We start from the raw sequence: 21,236 nt of genomic DNA, 5'->3' as shown, positions 1-21,236 counted from the left end.
ATATGGTAAAACACATGGTATAGTCAATGCATTAAATGTGTAGCCCTCCATTAAGTATGGACCATCTTTCTCTTAATATTCATTCCTCTCTTCAACACTTCTCCTGTTCTCTGCTCCAGTGTCCATGTGCTTTAGTCAAATCCCTGAGGCCGATCCAGAGCTGGTGGATAAGTATGAAGCGCTGAAGAAGACGTTTATCCAGAGGATTGTGAATACCTTTAACAGGGCTCATGAGGTGATTGCCCCCCTGGCACAGGGCTCACCTACAGTCGCTGTGGCTAAGGGCTACATTGAGGAACTGGGCGGCAACCCTAAAGTGATGTCTATTTATAAGATTGCCAAGTGAGTCCTTTTCTGACATACTGTGCCAGTCTATTGGTTATTTGCTTAAAACTAAACATTCATTCAGAATTATCAAGCTCACTCATGCACTCTATAACATATTTCACACATATTGTTGGTGATATTTGCTGCAGCTGTGTGCACATTCTAACCCTGTGCTTTTGGGTTTAAACAGTGGACTGTCTAATGAGTTTGCCCCGTTAATGGAGAAGGCTCGCCTGGCCGGCCTCGGGCTGTATGGTCAGTACCTCAGACCTCACATTGGTGAGCCCCTGGACAAGGCCATCAATCAGATCAAGCCCATCCTGGACACAGTGATGCCTGCTGACAACTAGAGCTGAAGTTCTCTTTACCACCCTACCAGCCCTAGTTTAGGAAAAGCCTGTATGCCCACTTTATTAAACCTCACGAAGAGTGGTGTAAGAAACACACCAGCAACTCACCATAAAGTGCAATGCACCATGTATGATCAATAGCTTGTACTTTGGATGCAAATCTAAGCAATAATTCAAAAATGGTAATTGCAAAAGCTAACAGTGGCCTAACTGCAACAAGTGAGTTGCAGCAAAGCCATTGTGGAGAAGGCAATGTTACAATATTGTGTGCATGTATATAACTGTTGGATTTGATACTCTACTGTGAAGTAAATAAAAAGACATCATTTAAAGTTTGCATGTGTTTGATTTGAGTAAAAGAATTGGCTGTAATGCAAATTCATGAATTGTCTTGCTTGCTTATAACAGCACACAGTAAGACAATAAGGTCCAGGTCAGGTATCTTGGCGTTTGCGATGGTTTTTTGCTAGGTGAAAGTTGGAAATGTTCTGGAAATCAGTGTCACACTTTGTCTGATTGCATAACACACACACACACACACACACACACACACACACACACACACACACCATTTAACTCACAGAGTAGGGCAGGTTAGGAGTTCAATGCCTGGATCATAAATAAAATTAGAATCATTAGACCAAGTGGCAACAATCCAGATTCCTCTGGATTAACTTGAGCAGAAAAGAGGACTGGCACAGAGTGCAGGTCAAACAAGGATCATGTTCGGCACACCTGACAGCTGTGTGTATAGTGTGTGGGTGTTTGAGGTTTTCTTATTGTTTTGATTCTGTTGTCTGAAAAAGGTCATTGTCTCTCTTTTCTTTTGTCTCTCAGTACATACCTACATCCATTCCTAGACCTAATTCTAATCTTAACCTATTAAGCTTTTTTGATTTCAAAATAAATCCCCTTTTTTCAAATGGATTTTGCTAATGGTAATGAGTCTAAATTCGAGTCCACACACAGACATACATACATTGTGCGCTTCGTGGCATCTTGTGACTTGTCGGCATCGGCTTGATTACACAGCTGTTATTATCGTGGCGAGGGTCCTGCTGGGACCGTTTCTAGGGCCAAGAATCCCGGGAGATTGGACACGACCATTCTGGGGGATGGAGTTGATTAAATCAGTGAAGTCGCATAAACAGGACACCAGTTGACCTTTGATCTTTGTTCTTTTGATTGCTCAATTGAGGTCACAAAAAAGGCTGAATATGTGATCAACACATCGCTAAGAGCCAAAAAGAACAAAGGCTGCCCATGTCTGAGAAAGAAAAAGATTCAGAATTTTCTGTAATGTATACATTTTCTGGACAGAAAATCATGTGTATTAACACATGTGTCAGTCATATCTGCTTGTAAATGAGGTACGTGTCTGTCAGAAAATAGACTTAGGACTGTTCTAGAAAAACGTGTCATTTCACCTTACGCAAGAGTTTGTTCATCTGTGGACTGGACTGGGCCAGCATGGGTATTCTTCGATTTGTGGGCAGAATGAAATGATCACAAGAAAATACATTCAAATAACACAATTCTACTATCAGGACTACCAAGACTACAACTCTGATGCATTTAAATCACATTAAGAAGTGTAAAGGCACCCATAAAAGACAGCCCTCATCTGTATAGACATCCCCTGAAGAAGATAAAAAACACCCAGTAACAACCCCCACAATTGTATCATTTGAAACAATTGCATTTTGACACTTTACTTTAAATTAAACAAGGCATTCCATGGCCTCAAGTGCCGATACTAGCTCCCACCCCCACAACCACACCTCAGAGCAGTGTTTATCAGTGTAGACTGCACTTTGGCATTGGATCTGACAGGTCAACACATTTGGGCTTGAATAGATACGTATATATGCCTCTTGTCTTTCCCGGGTGCAAGGCCTGACAGAGCCCCTGAGAGAGAGAGTGAGTGAGTATGCAAACTTTTTTCTACTCTTGTTAGTTAGAATGATACAGATGCACCCTGGAATATCTGGTCTGTTCATTCATAGCAGAAACAAAATCCAAAAGCAACAGTCAGATGAAGAATAGAGGCAGTCTTTTCTCGTTTTTACTGTGAAAATTCACTTGTTACTAGAGTACGACAGCCAAAAAAAAGTGTTCCTAATTTAATAATGTCTAACAGTAAGTGTGAAAATGCCTTGCGAGAAACGAGGAGATGTTGGGCAGTGTACTTGTAGGAGTATTTAACACCTTCTGTTCCTACATTCAGACCAGTATGATTAATGTGAATTTCATGATTTTGAAAGATTTCAGTCATTATGAAATTTCATAACATTACAGTGTGCTTCAATGTTGCTGCTTCATTTTGCTCGTTGAATATTATTGCTATTGTTGTTTCCCTCATGTTTCTATTTCTCATGTATTGTCTGTTGTCTAACAGTACATACTGTCACAATGAAAAAGCTGTTGGTTGCTGCCATCCTGATTGGCCTCTTCTCCATTGGTGTGTATATAGAAATGCCAACTACATTTACATTGTACATTTTCCATAGAGTAAGAGTTTTCTGAACACTCAGAAACCAGATTAGACATGCTTACCCACTCATTAATCTTGCTAGCCCTTGCAGTGGAGAGTTTTACTCTAAGCCAGGCAGAAGACGAAGAACCATATGGCATGGTGGGCCAGTTGTGGGACTCACTCAAATCCTACTATGACAGTACAGTGAACTCAGCCTCAGGCTACATTCAGACCGTGAAGGACCTGAAGCTCAATGAAAAAGCCAGGTAGGTCTGAGCTTGCACCAAAATCAAATCAATACATTGTGGCCTAATGTCACATACTGAGAGCATTTAGAATAAGTTCTAACTGCATTAAACAACTTTCAAATACATGTCTATGGGAAGTGCAGAAGTCCAAGTGGCCAAAATAGGGCACAGGGAAGCACACCTTCACTATTTTATGGATTTCTTTCTGTTTTTTTCTCTCTTTAGAAACCTGTATGATGAGACCACAGCGGCTGTTACCACCTATGCAGGCATTCTGCAGGATCAGATTTACCACATCGTGAATCCAGAATAAAAAAAACGAAACAAACACTTGTAGAGGTCTTGCCCTTATGCACTGCGTTCTGTCTGTTAACATGAATTACAAACACAATTACAATAAAAAGGATATCTGACATTCTGTTTACATCTAAAGGGCAGGGCCAACCAGCAATGTCCAAAATAGATTCATAGATATATACATAATAATTATGTACTTTACATTTTATATTCCTGCCGTTTTACTGCTATTCACTGCTATTGTGAGTGTTACAAATAAATTTCCTGAATCATTGTTTTTCTCCACTTACTTTGCATACTAAACCAAAACAAATACGAAGAATTTAATTAATTAAAAACTTTTTTTTTCAGAATGTATATGACTCATTCACACAAAATATAAACTTTATTTGATGTTTGCTGGTTTATTGCTGTTGGTAAAATCAATGTTGCTTTAACAACTAATTGCTGGTTATGATGATGCATATTTACATCAACAGTGTTGGTACAAACTAAATGAAACATGAGTAATAATCAAAGTTTCCACAAGATGTCATCAAAACTCAGAATAGCAAAACAAAAAAAAAAGGACTCACGGGAAATGGAATACCTTGGAGTTTTGGCAGCACTGTACCACATTTCAGTAAAATGTCATACATTTGACTATTATATCCCTAATATGTGAAATCGAGTTTTAAGCCTCTTGGTTTGTCTGCTCAGAGCATCATTTTGAACACTGGTTGGTATGGCGATCAGGATTTATTGTTGAGAACGGTGGTAGTAGCCTAGTGGGTAACACACTCGCCTATGAACCAAAAGTCCCAGGTTTAAATCCCACATACTACCATTGTGTCCCTGAGCAAAACACTTAACCCTAAGTTGCTCCAGGAGGACTGTCCCTGTAACTACTGATTGTAAGTCGCTCTGGGTAAGGGCGTCTGATAAATGCTGTAAAATGCAAATGTAAGTGAATTGGAGAGATAAGCAGCAACAAGCACAGTTTTAGGCAGAAGCAGTATTGCTAAGACCTCGGTTCTCAAGCTGTGGTACTTGTACCCCTCAGACTCCCTCTACTTTAAGGCTGATTTAAACTAATTAAATCCTCCTTAATGTTGACAATAATTATGATTCTTTGAGAATCACAATTATTTTCTGAGGTGCACTAAAACGATTGTGTGGGACTGAAATTACGCTTAACAGCACAGTTGTCTCTTGCCTTTCACAACACAAACTTTCGATTTGAAGCAGCTATGCAAGAACGGGTTTATTGAGGTTTGAAACTCCCATACATATCCTTCACATGTGCTCTTTACCCTCCGGAAAACTGTTTAGAATATGTTAGCTATTATTGCATTTACATTTACAGCATTTATCAGGCGCCCTTATCCAGAGTGACTTACAATCAGTAGTTACAGGGACAGTCCCCCCCTTGGAGCAACTTTGGGTTAAGTGTCTTGCTAAGGGACACAATGGTAGTAAGTGTGATTTGAACCTGGGACTTCTGGTTCATAGGCTACTACCACCCATTATTGCACTGTTCCATTTTGCACAGCAGTATTTGCATTTTTAACTTGCGTATTTACTTTACACTAATTTCACTGGTTTAGCGCTGTCTGTCTTTTTTGTTTTCTGCATGTTTTGTTTGCCTTAAATGTTACTCTTCCACTGCCGGTGTCCCATGTTTGCACTTTATGTAGCCTGGTTTGTCTCTGTCACACACGTTCCCTTTATGTCAGTCCTTAACTTTGTTTACATTTTATATTGGTTATAACACCTGGTGAAACATTTTTTCTTTTCACTTTGTACTGTCTAACCTGTATGTATGGGGCAGTGGTGGCCTAGCGGTTAAGGTAGCGGCCCCGTCAGGAGGTTGGCAGTTCGAATCCTGATCCCACTGAAGTGCCACTGAGCAAAGCACCGTCCCCACACACTGCTCCCTGGGCGCCTGTCATGGCTGCCCACTGCTCACTCAGGGTGATGGGATAAATGCAGAGGACAAATTTCACTGTGTGCACCGTGTGCTGTGCTGCTGTGTATCACATGTGACAATTACTTCACTTTCACATGTAGTTGAAATGAAAATGAAACTTACTTGAACAGTTTTTCTTGTTTAATGTCACTTGTGATAACTGTAAATGCTAACTGTAAGGACATTTTAGAAAATTACTTGAACGGTGTCTCATGATGAGTAAAAGGTTCTCCTTGCATTATTCAGTTAAAATTTTAGCAAGCAGTTCAGGATCTGTGATTTTTTTTTCTATTTTTTGCTGCAATTCTAAGTGGTGTCCACTAGGTGCTGCTGGAAATCTACATTGATGTGCCAATCTTTGAAGGGGATCCTGATGATTGAGGGTTACTATTTTATTCCTGGAAAGACTCTAAATGGTCTTTTGAATCTGCAGAGCAGAACACAGAAAAATAGAAAAAGCAAAACCCCAAAAAAACAAACCAAGGCCGTATCAACTCAAAGACTGCACAGTGGTGTTCATTAAAATTTTCACGTAATATGCGGAGTCTGGAACATTTTGAATATTTTGATGTCACACGTCTCAGAAGAGACAACGCTCCCACTGTCAAGCTTCCTCTTTGCAAACGGACAACCACATGCTCACACTTACACACAAGGCTTGGCTCTTGGCACACGCTGGTAATGCTGTCTCTGTCAGTGTCTCACCCGCATATTCCTTCCCTCCCATTTTCTTTAGGTCATGAACCCTGGATAATGTATTGCTGTCTTCATTTAATGTTATCTTAAGGATATCTACAGAGCCGTGAGGGAGGACAAACTTCAGGGTAAATGTTTTAGTTATTTATAAATGTATTTATAATGCTGGGTTTTCAGCCATACTAGGTTGCTGTAAACCTGGAGCCCATCCCAGTAGGCATCAGGTGCATGGCAGGAAAAGGCACCAGTCCACATGGACCAGTTCAATGCCTCCAGTTCACCAAACCCACACATCCTTTGCTACATTATAGTCTTTATTTATTAAAGGCAGATTTACTTTTTGAAGACAGTTACCATTATGCATATGTGTGTGTGTGTGTGTGTGTATAGTGAAACAACTTTCTACTTCCAGTTAATACCAATGCTTGGCAGAATCCTGTTCAGTATTCAGAAGTGTGTGTTTCTCTTCATTTTTGCTCACTCCATCACTGTTTCTGCACCCTGTCCCATCCATTCTTTTCCATCCCTCGTCAGAGACGTACATTCTCTAGATTCTCGACTGACATCTCACCGGCAGAGAGACGGAGGGCGTCAGGGAGAGAGAGAGGAATGACGAATGAAGCCTAGGTGAGCCACAGCTACACAGCGGCACACTGACATACTCTGGGACTAAAAGCAGACATGTCTACCCAAGTTCCCCATTCAACGCACACACACACACTCACTGACACACACTAATACTGCAACGGTATCTTTATACTGTGCATTCACAGTCACACATGTTGCTCCCCCAGAGACTCGCTGTATAAACTGCGTATGGTCTCTGAACCCTGGATCTGATTTAATTATCTCATTCATCTATTTTCATGATAGATGTATTTCAATCACATGCTGGAGTGACTGGATTTGGCCAGCAACAGGACATAAGGCAGGTGCAGTAGAGGGCTGCAGGGTTCATACACACATTCAGTAACAGAAAGCAGACTATGCTGCAGCAAACCTGCCCCTTTCTTCATCATTTGACTTCATTAATCCGTTAGTCACCCAGCCTCTGATGAGGTGCATTAAATCCAGAATAATCTTCTATTTTTGTGACGATTACTTGCTACAGCATGACAGATACAAATTGAACAAAATGACTGACACTTTCTCACCGGATCAATGTACCATGCTTTTATTTATCCATTTGTTTATTCGTCAGCCACTTTCAGACGTTCCTCTTTTCGTTTGCCTCCATCACTCCCTTCTCCTCCTCCTTTCTCTTTTCCCCCAGCGTCCCTGTTGTTGTACCGAATGCCTCTTAGTGCCGGTAACAGTGGTCTAATGTTTCCCACCAAAGGCGTTTAATCGCGGTGGGCTAATGGAGGACCTGAGTGGGTGTTCTGTTTTTGATCCTCACAAGAGTATTTATCAGAGCCCACACACGAGTTTGCTAATAAATAATTGAACGACTCGCAACATGTACCATCTAAACAGCTAATGCTCAAGATCATAACTGAATAGGTGTCAAAGGTTAACACACATCATAATTTATTTGGCACATGTGTGTGAATATGACCTGGATCGATATATTGGTGAATTCTATTCATTCAAGTTAATTCTCATTTATATGCACAGATTGTATTTTCCTACCTGAATTGCCAACATAATTTGCAAAGTAATGCAGAATATTCCAAGGAGAATTTCTGCACAGACTTGCAGAGGGCATTCAACAGTCAAGCTCCTGCACAGGCAGGGAACCACAGAGCCTGCAGCCCATCACCGCAATCATCTCAGCAGGGAAAGACACCCCAAATTACACTCTCTACCATTGCTGCCAACTGAAACGTGTGCCATGCGTAGAATGCTAAGGTTAAATAAAAAAAGAGCTTAAATCTGCTTTGCACAACACTAGCCCCTGGTAAGACTAGGCTACTGCTGACACAAACCAGAAGTTGTAAATATGTGTCTGCAGGCTTGGATAAGTCTGCAGATGAGGTGACGAATGAATGTAAGTGACAGGCTGTCTGACATGCTGAGACACATCCTGTACTATCCACCTACCTGCCTGTTTATGAAGAAATGCTGTGAGGAAGGAAGAGAGAGCTTTAAAACAAACATACCGGGAACCCCCCCCCACCCTAAACCCCATCGTGTGTTGCTCACTCGTCGCCAGTGATGGGGAGATTTGCAGAGCTGATTACCAGAAACATGTCAGACCAACTAACTTCCTCTGATTCCCGTTTGTGTGTGTGCTGAATTATGTAGTAGCCTCATGTCGGCAAGGCCGTCATGTTTGATATCAGCAGATAAACTGGGATGTTTTAAAAAACTTAAGTAACTTCTCTTCAGAATACATTGATGGCTACATTCGGTTTTGTATGTCCAGTGATCACAGCAGGTTCTTACAGGTCACTGTGAAGTGGTAGTAGCCTAGTGGGTAACACACTCACTTGTGAACCAGAAGGCCCGGGTTCAAATCCCACCTACTACCATTGTGTCCCTGAGCAAGGGACTTAACCTTAAGTTGCTCCAGTGGGGGACTGTCCCTGTAACTACTGATTGTAAGTCGCTCTGGATAAGGGCGTCTGATAAATGCTGTAAATGTAAAATGAGGAAAAAGGATGAGAAGTTGTCAGGGGGAACCCCCTGCAGGGACCATCAGGGTGTTCTTCAGTCAGCTCACTGGTTTTCCTTCCATTGACACCTTATATAATATTGAACATATACTGTATGTTCAATATAAGGAAATATTGCCATTCAAAAATATTGCTGCTGTTTCTTATTATTTCCCAAACAAAGATGATAAATTGTCAATTTTACTTGTATCTCTGTGTGTGTGTGTGTATTTTTTTGCTATTTTTTTTGGTTTGGCTGCCATTTTCATACATTTTAAAGATATGGAGCAAATATTTTGACATAGTTGAGTAAATGTGAATATTTATGATTGTTTTATCTAGTCATGACCTGTGACACAAATCAGGAGCCAGTATCTCTTGTTCTACCCATATCTTACCCCATGTGAGATGTATTTGGTCTCAACATTTTTCCTTCACTTGTTACAGTGGTGTGATGCTGCTTATCTCTGATGGGAGATTTTGCAGCTTGTGGGGGGAGGAGAGCTCCCACGGGTCACATTTAGGTCCTGATTACTGATTTGGCATCAGAGATGGAATAAGAAGCGTTCACGAGAAGCCAAACACACCTGCGGCTCTCCCGGCCTGGGAGTGGACCACAAGGCCGTGTGGGCAGCAGATTCCTGATCCTGCAGACTATCAGAGCGCATTAGGCAGCAGATAGAGAGCAGAGACAGGTACTGCCAGGGCCTCCGGAGAGTTAAACGTGCAGAAACGTACAAACCGCCATCATTCACACAATTCCAGTATTAACTACACACACACCGCTGTTATTTACATTTGATACGGCAAACTAAATACACACAAACACACTATGGAGTTTATCAGAAAATGTGATTTTTCAAAGGTGGGCAGACTACCTGCCAGGTAACCTTCTTCAAAGAAATCAAGAGTTGATAAGTGGGGAAAACGCAATAAAGTGTAAGTTTGCTTCCATCACCAGCAGTGTGTGTGTGTGTGTGTGTGTGTGTGTATGTTTCTAACGTCTGAGTAAACCTGTTGTAATGCAGTGCACACTAATCCTGAATCAGCACATGAGTGATGAATGCTTCCCCTTCAGCCAAATGTGGTTTGGTTGTGGAGCAGTGAAAGATAACAGAGGTTCAACCTCTGATGAAGTGTTGGAGAGAATTAAACCTTTTGAGAACCAGAGAAGCAGGAGACTGTTAGGAAGTGCTTACTCGAGTGTGCTTAAGGCATAAACGAATGTGGAAGTGTGTGAGTGCGCAGCGTATTTTGGATCAGTGCGTCTTTCCACTGTGAGTGTTGGTAATGAGGGCACCAGGGGAACAGATGCCATGTGAATTGCTTCTGCCATGGATGCAAATGTTAATGTGGCAAAAGTGAAGCAGTTTATTTCCTCCCTCAGCGTCTCTATCAGCAAGGGAGCCATGAAGCCAGCTGCTCAGTTCCAGTGCCAACAGACGTCGGCGGGAACAGAGGTGGCACACAGAGCGGCACAGCTGTCTTCATGCCCACCTTCTCTGGTGCTGGACCATAGGCGATTGCTCAGTGTGGTGTTAACCTCAGTGTGGAATCACCCAGACACTGTGGTGTTCTCCAGGAGGATTTGTCCCCACACACGTCCATCACAGGCTAAATCAGACAGCAAATCCTCAGCAAGGGTCACATGACATCAGTGATAAACAAAAAGAGAGAGAATGTGCAAGAGAAAGGGAGTGAGAGGCTGCACAAAGATCTGATCCCATGTCACTCATCTCCATGGTCAGTACTGGTATGATGTTTGGGTGAAGGTTTGGCTCGGCCAACTCCTCGGTATGAGTTTGTACTGCCTGTAAATATCCTGACTAGAGATGAAGACTAAAGCTGGCTGTACAAATATAATTTACTGAAATTACACTCGCGCACACACACACGCACACACAGACAAAAAACTATAATAAACAAAAGTGCCCTTCATCAGTTTGGTTTGCAGTACCACAGTGTAGATTAATAAAAAACAAAATAAATTCTTTTTATATGGAACTGCTAAATGAAGGAGTTTATTTGCATACTTACATGCAGGAATTTTGGCACCAGATGTTTTGGGAGTAAAAGAGAGAAGAATTCATTTGATTACTGGTGTGTGTGTGTGTGTGTGTGTGTGTGTGTGTGTGTTTTACGGGGGCAACGGTCCTCACCGCTTCATTGATTTCATTTAAGCCTTCACCAGACCTACCAGACAGACCTCTGCTGTGCTTTTAGCAAAATTATTATATACTATGAATAATAATTGTAATGGTTCAATGGAACACACACAAATATGTTCCCGAATCATGTTATTTTTGCAAAGGACCTCATAGCACTAAACACAGAATTTCGCTGTGAGGGTACAATCACAGAGTCAGAGAAGATGCAAAAAGAGGGGGCAACACAAGATGGACGGTCACTTTTCCTAATGAATGACATAGTGAAAACAATCAATCAAGTCTAATTAGGAATCTGATTGGCCACCTTTATCCCATTAACTAAGTCTGATTTACTGCTTACTCAATGTTTCCGTTCTAAAAACAAAGTCATTTTCTGAATTTCACTTGATTATTGTGTATGAGGCTGTCAGGACTTGGGAGGTGCTCTGGTCCCGTATTCCAGACCAGAGTTTTGTACTGTGTGTATGTCTGCCTTTGATTTCTTAAGTGTGTTCAACTGCTGTATCTGGACCTCGTTTTTGCTTTGTTGCTTCCTGATAATTGAATGTATGTCCCTGTCTACATTGGTGTGTATTGTCCTTGTGCCACGTCAGTAAACCCTGTCTTGTGAAGTCGCTCGTATGGGTCCTCCATCTCTGTCATGTTGCCAGCGCTGTAACAGAGCCCTATCACCATGACGCTCCGTCCTCCATTCTTATAAATCACTTCTTATATCATGTCCCTTTTCATTCTGAGACTCATCACACATTTAATTTTTACTTTCCACTCTCCTTTCTTCCTCTGTATGCTTTGTATATCTCATTTTCCCAGCCTGTTTTCAATTCCCCAGTGTCCTCCCACAGGATTGGGGACAGTGATTCAGCACATCACAGGAATTGTTTTCCACTGGAGATTGTCTTGGGCTAAGGCTATGGGACAATAGATCATATGCAAACACTCCTGGTCATGGTGTCAGTGTTCCTGTGATGTTTTCTGAGGTGAATTAGTAAAGGCAGTGGTCGGTTCTGAGACGTGGATTCTCTGGGGCTTCGCCTTCACCATTACATGCCACTCACCCTGAAGCCATTTCCTTCCATTTTCACCTTGGCTCTCTTCATCCAGCCTCTCCTTTATTCCACCATACTCGAGGGTATTTATCAGCCTCTTCTCAACCCTGCCCCCTCCCAGGCTTCTCTCAGAGCACAAATCATTGCCTCCATTCAGGTTGCAGAGATGCAGGATTTTAATATCTTAATGGCTGTTTGGCAGGAGGGAGGTAGAAGGAAGGCTGCCATCACATTAGAGGTGACCCCAACTATTACAGCCAGGCAGCATACAACAGCAGATCTTGACTCAGCATCTGTAACTTCAGATGTAAAGATTAACAGCTCTGGGAGATCCCTATATTACTGTACGACATTTACTGAAACCAGTGTCAACTGTGAATCCAACACCTCAAATGAATAATGATCCAAATGTTTCAAAGCTTCACTTTGTGAACTATTTTAGCTTTTATTACCTTTGAATTAAATTCTCTCTGCATTTTGTGCTATGGCTTCATCACTGACAGACCACAGCATATATGTATATTTGATGTATTAGATGATATGTGATAATACGTCAGCTGTAGATGAACTGCTGAGAAAATTATGGATCAGAGTCATGAGTGTAGAATGATATAATGAAATACATGTATGAATTTAATAACAGTTACGGATGCAAAATGGAATGGCAACTGTATATAATATTATATTTTGCTTTATGATTGATAACATAAACAAGGTGGAATGCTGTCACAGGCCAGTGAAGCCAATCACATTGCAGGGTTTAAACTACGGTTTAAATCATTTTGGCACATATTGTGGGACGCAGGACGCAGCAAAAGATGACAGAACATCACCAGACAAAATAAGACATGGGTATTGATTTCTTTTCTCAGTAAAAATTCTACAAGGGTTCAAAAAATGTCAACACCAAACTACACAACTGCATACCACAAAATATACAATATACCAAGAGAGAAAAATACACTCACATATTTTAAAACAGCCATCTAATTAAAAAATATCACTCCTTCTTCCTAAAAACCTGTAGAAAAGCAGAAGAAAATAATAACTGCAATTCAGTAGTCCAGACAAAAGGTTTTTCACCAAATTAAAATATAAATGTGGAAAAAATATTATAGCACAATATTTAATAACCTTTAAAACAGAGCATTCAGTGTATGGTCATGGTTGCATCCCATCACATGCATCATAACAGTCATTACTTTATGGCTATATTAAAATCAAAAGAGTATACAACATTTTTTTAATTAGAAAAATCATTCATTGTATAACAAATGCAAATCATCCAGTGTCTGAGAAGGTAGAGGGCAGTGCTACCAAAACCAACTCTGGGGTGCTTGATGTAGAAGAATTGGGTCGACAGAAACATAAAAAACACAATGTCTTCACTAACACACATAAAAAATGGTGAACAACAAAAGAATATAAATCTAAAAAAAACTGTGTTTCCAAACATAAAAAAAACGCTTCATCAGATTGCAGTTAGCCAGTGCATGTGACAGGCTTGTCTGTTCCAGCATGCTGTGTGCTCTTTATACCCATATGATGAAGAGGAGTGGTGCAGCTGGCTGTAGGGATGAAATGTGCTTCTGTGATAGACCTGGTGTACACTCATGGACGTTCACCACAGGAACAGCCAGCTGCATGCCTCTGAACTCTAGACAGAGCCTTACATAAAACATGGAAACCTGACACATAACATATAACCTAATTTCACTATTTTTTACCTTTTTGGTTTAGAAATAAAAATAAACTGAGAAAAAAACCTTTAAAAAATAAAGGTTTAAATGTCAGAAAAAAGTTTGTCTAAACAGTTGCCCTAACTACATGTACAGCCTGCAGAGTTCAGCAGTGCTCCAAGCAATAGTGAATTATGCTATTCATTTTGGGAACTTTGTCACACGGCATTTACACTTGTGATTATTATGAAGATAATTAAATGTTTTTGCAGACAAATTGAGTTAGGTTGTTAAAAAAGTGGGAGGTCCTGAAGTACTCTTCTCATGTGTTCGTGAATGAGCAGAGAAGAAAAAGTGAGTAAATGAAGGGTAAACTCAGTCTGCACTCCCACCGAGATACATGCAGACCCCAATCTGCCTACATGTAGAAGATCCACCTAAGCAGTAGGCCTAAGCACTTAGATCCGAGACTAGCTTTCCAGGTCTCATATTCCAAAAACTAATTTCTCACAATATCCAAATTTGGTCATGAACTACATTCATACATAATCTCTGGATTACCAGGATTTACCTTTGGGTGGACGTGCCCATTTTTAAAATTTACAATCAGTCATAAACTTGTTACATAAGAAAGAATAGGGAAACACCCGGGGACTCACCCTGCCCAGTGTAGGATGCCAGTGAATAGAATAAGTGCACACTCGGAAGGATGCAGAATAGGAATATACAGTTTTGCACACAGTTGGACACACAATGTGCAATATGGGACGGCCTTATTCATTTTAATATGACAGTGGCTAAGTGACACGCTTGGGTTTCTAATTTAGGATAGATAAAACATTTTGCCACTGTCAATCACCTTGTACAATTCTTTTCTCTATCCTCGAATCTGGTGGGAAATCCTCTCTTATCATTTGATATGTCAAGAAATATACTGAGGCTCAGGGAAAAAACAGTGGCAAAGTGAAGCCCCCAGCACAGCCTAAACAGTGTTACAATTCATAATTTCCCCCAAAATTGTAGATTTGTCTTTCTCTTTCTGAAAAGTCCACAGTCTTCTTTACACTTGAACTTCTTCTTTTCTTCTAATCACTGCAAGTTGAAAACCAGGATTTGTTGATTATTGCCAGGTAAAGTGTATAAAATATCCAATTATTATTTCCTATGAGCTTATTCTTGTTTTGATGGATAAATGTTATACTCAAGGTCTATAATACCAGATTTTCTGATACAATCCCCAAATCCCTCAGATTAACCCACAAAACCCACCAATCCTTACCTGTCCTGCATGTGGTTTGTTCAGAAGCTCAGAGTCTTCACTGGCCTTCTCTCCAGGCCTCATCTCCACCACTACTTTGTCATTATTCACCTCCCCACTTACACTGTGGCAGACAGGGAGAGGAGTCGGCACACATTTCAACAGAATTAGAGTCAAAGGCCCTCATTTAATATCATCTCACTGCCCAGTTACCCAGCATCCTCTGTGACACTCACACTTCCTTTTTTTTCTTCTCTCCGCAGGGTAGTTTCCCTTTCTTCTGCAGGCAGTAGAGCATGCCCACCACAATGAGGAGAATCAGCACACACACCACCACGGCTATCACCACCCCGCTGGAACCCGTCTGTGTCTGTGACTCTGTGGGGGGGAAGAGGGGTTTCATGGAACAGTGCAAGAGGATAGGTGGAGAATGGGTGGGGTAGCGAGTTTATTGTGGACACGAAGGGGAAGGAATAAAAGTGGGGTGGGGGAAAGGAGGCAGGAAAGTGAGAACCGATGGGGGGGTGGGGAGGTGGATGGGAGGGCGGAGAGGATGTTGAAGGGGTCAACGAGGGTTATGTATTGTTCAAACCTAAATACACTCTCCCATACTTGTTGCACCATTACAGCAAACTCACACACACACACGCACGCATGCACACACACACACACACACACACATACACACACACACACACCATATATATAGGGTCCATACAAACCTGATTTGAACACAGGGATCCCTTTAAGCAGCATTATAAGAGAAAAATAGTTTCCTGAATTCTAGTGCATTTCCAAAAAGTGACACCACCACCACAAGACATCCCCACTAAAAGCTACCTTGAGACCATGGTGAGTGGACATACACAGAAGACACACTACTGTACCACACAGAACGATGGTGAGAAAGTGCAGAAAAGTGAAAAAGACAAAAAGACAGCAAGGAAAAAAGAAAGAAAGAAGGAGGAGAAGAGAGTAAAATAGAAGTCTTTATTGTCCCCCAGACGGGAAAATTTAGAATTGCAGCATCCACAAAATAGAAGGACAGACATGATACAAAGATGACAAACAGAAAACAATATACAATATGCACAGTGCGCAGTAGCAATAGGAAATTTACAATGTACAGCAAAGAAAGAAAGAGAGAAAATATTTTACATGGTATATACAAGAAAGAGTCCTGACAAGAAGGAGAGGAGGAGAGAAGAGTGGAACATGGAATTGTCACTACCTCTGTTGGCACTTTCCTCAGTAGCTGGAAAAGAAAAAGACAAGAGACAGATTAAATGAATGCATACTGCTTAAAACCACAAATCCTGCCTCTGATGCAAAAAAATAAATAAATAAGTAAATACATTTATTATATATTTTTTGTATTATTATATTGCAATATAAAATGTTACATAAGAAGGTATCTGCATTTAACCGCATTTATTGCATACTGTATGACACAAAATGTGCAACCAATCATCATCTCCAAGTACCCCCTGAATCTTTATGGACCACCAGTTTGCAAAACCCAAACTGGTCATTTGTAAAGTGGAAAAGTACCCACTGATCTCTAACTGGGGAATTACTGTCATCTTACAGCTATCCTAAAGCTATACACTTAATGTTCAAAGGTTTAGGGGCATTGTTTTCCATTCAAATAAAAAAGAAATGAATAAGAATAATTATAAATTGAATAAGAAATAGTAATAGAAAAAAATGGTAGTAGCCTAGTGGGCAACACACTCGCCTATGAACCAGAGGACCGAGGTTCAAATCCCACTTACTACTTGTGTCCTTGCATACGGGCATCTGATAAATGCTATAAATCTAAATGTAAAAACATAAAAATAATGGTATTTTTATGATCAATTGTATGTATTTTTTGATCAATTGTATGTTGTTTTAATGGACAAACAATCTAAAAGAAGGACATTTCTAAATTACCCTAAACTTTTAAACAACATTGTATCCCTTCTGCTCCTCCCATTAGGGGTTGCCACAGCAGATCAACTTGTCTGGTTGTCCGAACAAATTTGACTGCTGACCTTTGACGTTGACCAGGAAAACTTTGGTGTCAGATCCATGCTGATTGCTGGCCTCGCAGGTTACCCCATCCTTCAGAATGGCAGCTGTAGTTTCTAGTGTCACAGAGCTGATCACCTTATTGTCCTGTACACTCACAGACTGAAAGAGAGCAGGAAACACATGGATAGATCAGAAACAGATCACATAAGGATATTCCAGACGTTCCACTCATCTCTGTGCTGTGAGAGAATGGTCTCTGCACATTCTCACTGGTGTGGTGCTTCAGTTCACATACCTCTCTACCACTGGGAGTCCAGGTGAACTGAGGAGCAGGGTATCCATGAGCAGAGCACATGATTGTCACCTCCTCGCCCACTTTCCCAACATGCCCAAAAACCGGCTCTTCAATTTCAGGTTTCCCTGAGAATTGGAAGAGACGTGGGGAAAAAAGAGGAATAAAGAGAGAGGACCGCCTGTCTGTTTTCAGTGCTCATATTTTCCAGATTGTGTCATAAAAAAATGTGGCTGGCCCACTGCTGACATGCTTGAAATAATTCTTGAAATAATGGTGTTGTGTGATTCTGTGCTTTGTGGTGAATGCAGCTCTATTAAACATGAGCGGCTGAGCTGTAGTGGTTGTCAAAATCAGCATCTGAGCTACTGACTTTGGGGCTTACTTTACCATTAAAATGATCTATTGTGATGCCACATGCTTTAGATATGAAAAATTGTTAAAATAAAAATAAAGAATACAGTGAAGTCAAAATGAGGCTTTGTGTGAAAACCAGTACCTGAGACTATGAGTGTAATATCAGCCTTTTTCTGGAGTCCAGGCACAGATGGTACCTTCGCTATACAGGAGTAAAGTCCAGCATTGGAGTATTTTACCGATGACAGTGCCAAATTGCCATTGTTAGAAAGTTCACTGGAGCCCTGCGACACAACACACAGACATGGATCAGACTGAGCACGAAAAAGAGCAGTTGACATCTCCCAGCTATCTGCTTTATAAGTAACCATACCCCATGTTGACAGATAGGTTGACACATTAAAGCAAGGTAGTGCAGACCCATTTCACTACATATATAGTATATTTTATTCAGATATCTTTATATGAAATGGACTGAATTATAACATTAACACCAGAGCGGAACATTAACTGTACTGAACTCAAAGCACTGCATTTCAAAATAGAAAGTGAAAATATTATCTAAAGTTAAAGAATGACTTCAAATTCAACTTCAGAGCTGTATTGGTTAAGCATTCTTATTCTATGTATTATTTAGAGGAGGTCCAGATCCCACCATTTTAGAACCCCTGGTCTAGAATACTGAAAGTACATATTTGTCTCTCTAAAAGCCTGATCCCCAGAAGACACAACAATAAAAGCATGAACATAGGTCAAGCAGGAAAAAATATTGTGAAGGAAGTGAAAAGGGAGGGCCAGCCCACCGTTTTCCACTGAAGTGTGTATTCTGCTGAAGCTGATGTCTTGCACTGCAGATTTACACCTTCTCCCTGCTTGACGGTTATATTTTTGGATGGAGTGATCACCACTGGATCCAGGTCTGAAAGAAGATTTCCAGGGAAATGGCATTCATTGCAACACAATCAATTTAAGTAAAAGCAATCAGAATACATTTTAAAAAGGCTCTGGACTGAACACCTACAGTTGACAGACAGGGTCAGAGATCTGCTGTGGTCCTCAATAGTGTCAATGTCCAAAAACTGACATTTATAAGTGCCAGAGTCATTCCGAGTCACATTGGCCAGAGTGAAAATCCCATCAGGTCCACTTTGACGGTCAGGTGTACCCTACGTGCAGATGAGAAGAGAAAGTCAGTAGTTGCTATGGTATGAAAAAGTGATGCAAATACAGTAGATTTGGATTTCAATGTTAAAAAATGTTGTATCTGCATAATAAACAAAATAGAATTCACATAGTCTGTTCATATGATACACTTTTTAACACTTTTGGTGATTTTCACAAACGCAAATCGTCATAAGTCTGGTAATGGACTTTTCAAATGTATGTCGGAATGTAGTGTTGAGCATGATATGCAAACTGATGGGTGTTCAGCTCATCTTTACCGGTTTGTAGAACTCAAAGTCAGGCTGAGGATTTCCGTCTGTCTCACACTTCAACTTCACCTCATCACCTTCTTTTAGTGGTGCAGTGTTCACCAATGAGAAGGTCATGTGTTCCATAGGATCTTAGATAATAAAAAATGAATTATGTAAGCATAGTAGAAAAAAGTTTAAAAACACAGTACATAAAAAATATCACTGAAAAATGTATTTGCTTAATATTGCATTTGCAACCAGATAAACTGCAGTTGGCCATCAGTTTGGCAGCTTTTGCATTTTCCACAGCTTGAGATCACAGCCCTGGACATTTTGTGTAAGCACAATTTCTGCCTTCTTTAAGTAGAATTAGAATAAATGGCTCGAAAATCAAACAAGTCAAACATGTGCTTACTCACAGTTCAGGTTGAGAGTGAAGGAGCCAGAGCTCTTTTGTTTCCCCTGCTCTTTGGGCATTGAGTAAACCACAATGCAGTGGAACTTTGAGTCTTTGTCTTCTTTCTTGGGCATCATGTACAAGACACTGTTAACTGTGTAGAGTCCAGACGACTCCTTCACCACTGAGGGAATCATGTACATACCTGAAAAGAGGAGAGAATGATGTTCAGACAATGCCTGTAATTTGCTTATGGAGCAATAAAAATTCCTATACTTACCCGATGTAGGGTTCCGTACATCAGGCAAAGGAGTGGAGTCCTTGTACCAGACAATGCGTGGTTGAGGATACCCATTCCTTGCAGTACAACGACCCACCTAAAATGCACACACACACACACACACACACACACACACACACACACACACACACACACACAGGTACACTGCTAAGAAACATTGTTCAATTATTTAGACCCTCACAATTAAGACACATTTCTATCAACATTTGCATTGCTGATTGAAACATACCTCAGAATATGTACGTGAAAATACTGAGATGATGTTCTTGGAGCCCACGGCCTCCGGTTCCTCTGGTTCATCTATGTGGTGGAGACCATGAGTTAATATATATTTGTGTGTGTGTGTTGTAGGGTAGGGGAGACCACACACATTTTTTTTTAGTGGGCTTGTCAAAGTGCTCATTTTAAGAAATGTGCAGGTTGATCCATCACAGGACCAAATAACAGACAGGATCTATATTTAATGTGTTTGTTGTTCATCTCCCTCACTGGCTCCCTGTTTCACATGCAGCAGTCCCCAGAGTCACTGCGCCCATCTGCCTCCTGCTTATAAAATAAACATTAGACGTGGAAAATTTTTCTTTCTCCCCCTGCCTGACACAGATATATATGAGTACATATACAGTACAGATATATTAGAGTATACGGCCCCATCAACCCATGTTCAACCTTCTTTACAACCAACCAATGTTGTGCACAGTTCAAATATTATGTGCTTCTACCAGCCAGACCAATCCAGAAGCCCAATCAGGAATAAAAGCATTCAGTCCAAAATGACAAAAAAAAAAATATTACAAATACGAAAGTGATAGAACACAGTAGCAGGCATGTGGAGTGAGGGACGCTCTCCTCCCGTGGGCTGGGTGCAGGATGTATCAGCTCATTGTTTTCTCTGTGTATTACAGGGTTTTCTTTCTGCTCCTGCCATTGTAGTGCTCTCCAGGGACTCTCCATTGTTTCAATCAGAGATCCAGTAACCCAGAACATCGCGCACAATTTAATTTGTGAGGAAATTGAAAACATCAGAGCTCTGGCTTCCACGCCAACAGCTACACTTTAAAATGGAAAACTGTGTCAAAACAGCCAGTGTGTTTTGGGAGCAGGACTAAACCCTTGTATTCCCATGATGACCAAGCAAGGCATGTACCCCCCCTCTGGAGGAATGGTAATGTGATATTTTAGGCTCAGGCCATTTATAGAACTGCATAAAGGGAATAATTAGATAACCAAGTAATGAATTTGCAGGCACATGTGAGAGAGTGGAGACAATCTTCACATCAAACTTTTTGAACAATCACGAAGCAGAGAGCTACATGCTAAATGTGGGGATTAAACACCTAGGTAACCACTGACCTGATTGCTGGTTAC

At 40.9% G+C, this 21,236-nt stretch overlaps 2 protein-coding genes across 4 annotated transcripts in view; one reads left to right on the top strand and one right to left on the bottom strand.

The window, feature by feature from the left end:
• Nucleotides 1–2,473: 2,473 nt before the first annotated feature.
• Nucleotides 2,474–3,972, top strand: apoc2 (apolipoprotein C-II). Of its 2 annotated transcripts, none has more exons than XM_028981634.1 (4): nt 2,474–2,601; nt 3,076–3,138; nt 3,254–3,419; nt 3,627–3,972. In XM_028981634.1, the coding sequence occupies exons 2-4, from the start codon at nt 3,090–3,092 to the stop codon at nt 3,712–3,714; spliced, it is 303 nt and encodes a 100-aa protein (XP_028837467.1). In that variant the 5' UTR covers nt 2,474–2,601; nt 3,076–3,089; the 3' UTR covers nt 3,715–3,972. The 2 variants fall into 2 exon arrangements, with proteins under 2 accessions (XP_028837467.1, XP_028837468.1); XM_028981635.1 differs by having other exon boundaries at nt 2,497–2,597.
• An 8,777-nt stretch (nt 3,973–12,749) lies between these two features.
• Nucleotides 12,750–21,236, bottom strand: part of bcam (basal cell adhesion molecule (Lutheran blood group)) — a 31,471-nt gene continuing 22,984 nt past the window's right edge. The window contains exons 4-17 of one of the 2 annotated variants that reach the window (XM_028981614.1): nt 20,098–20,168; nt 19,848–19,944; nt 19,590–19,772; nt 19,198–19,319; nt 18,777–18,921; nt 18,559–18,674; nt 17,898–18,039; nt 17,402–17,526; nt 17,127–17,265; nt 16,322–16,345; nt 15,813–15,833; nt 15,327–15,468; nt 15,112–15,214; nt 12,750–14,924 (exon numbers count right to left, since the gene is read on the bottom strand). In XM_028981614.1, the coding sequence (XP_028837447.1) occupies nt 14,922–14,924; nt 15,112–15,214; nt 15,327–15,468; nt 15,813–15,833; nt 16,322–16,345; nt 17,127–17,265; nt 17,402–17,526; nt 17,898–18,039; nt 18,559–18,674; nt 18,777–18,921; nt 19,198–19,319; nt 19,590–19,772; nt 19,848–19,944; nt 20,098–20,168 (1,433 nt within the window). In that variant the 3' untranslated portion in view covers nt 12,750–14,921. The remainder of the gene's footprint in view (nt 14,925–15,111; nt 15,215–15,326; nt 15,469–15,812; nt 15,834–16,321; nt 16,346–17,126; nt 17,266–17,401; nt 17,527–17,897; nt 18,040–18,558; nt 18,675–18,776; nt 18,922–19,197; nt 19,320–19,589; nt 19,773–19,847; nt 19,945–20,097; nt 20,169–21,236) is intronic. The other variant, XM_028981615.1, reaches the window with a different exon arrangement.

Source organism: Denticeps clupeoides, chromosome 5, assembly GCF_900700375.1.
Source record: "Denticeps clupeoides chromosome 5, fDenClu1.1, whole genome shotgun sequence".
Classification (NCBI taxonomy): domain Eukaryota; kingdom Metazoa; phylum Chordata; class Actinopteri; order Clupeiformes; family Denticipitidae; genus Denticeps; species Denticeps clupeoides.
This window is presented reverse-complemented; position numbering and strand designations above follow the sequence as displayed.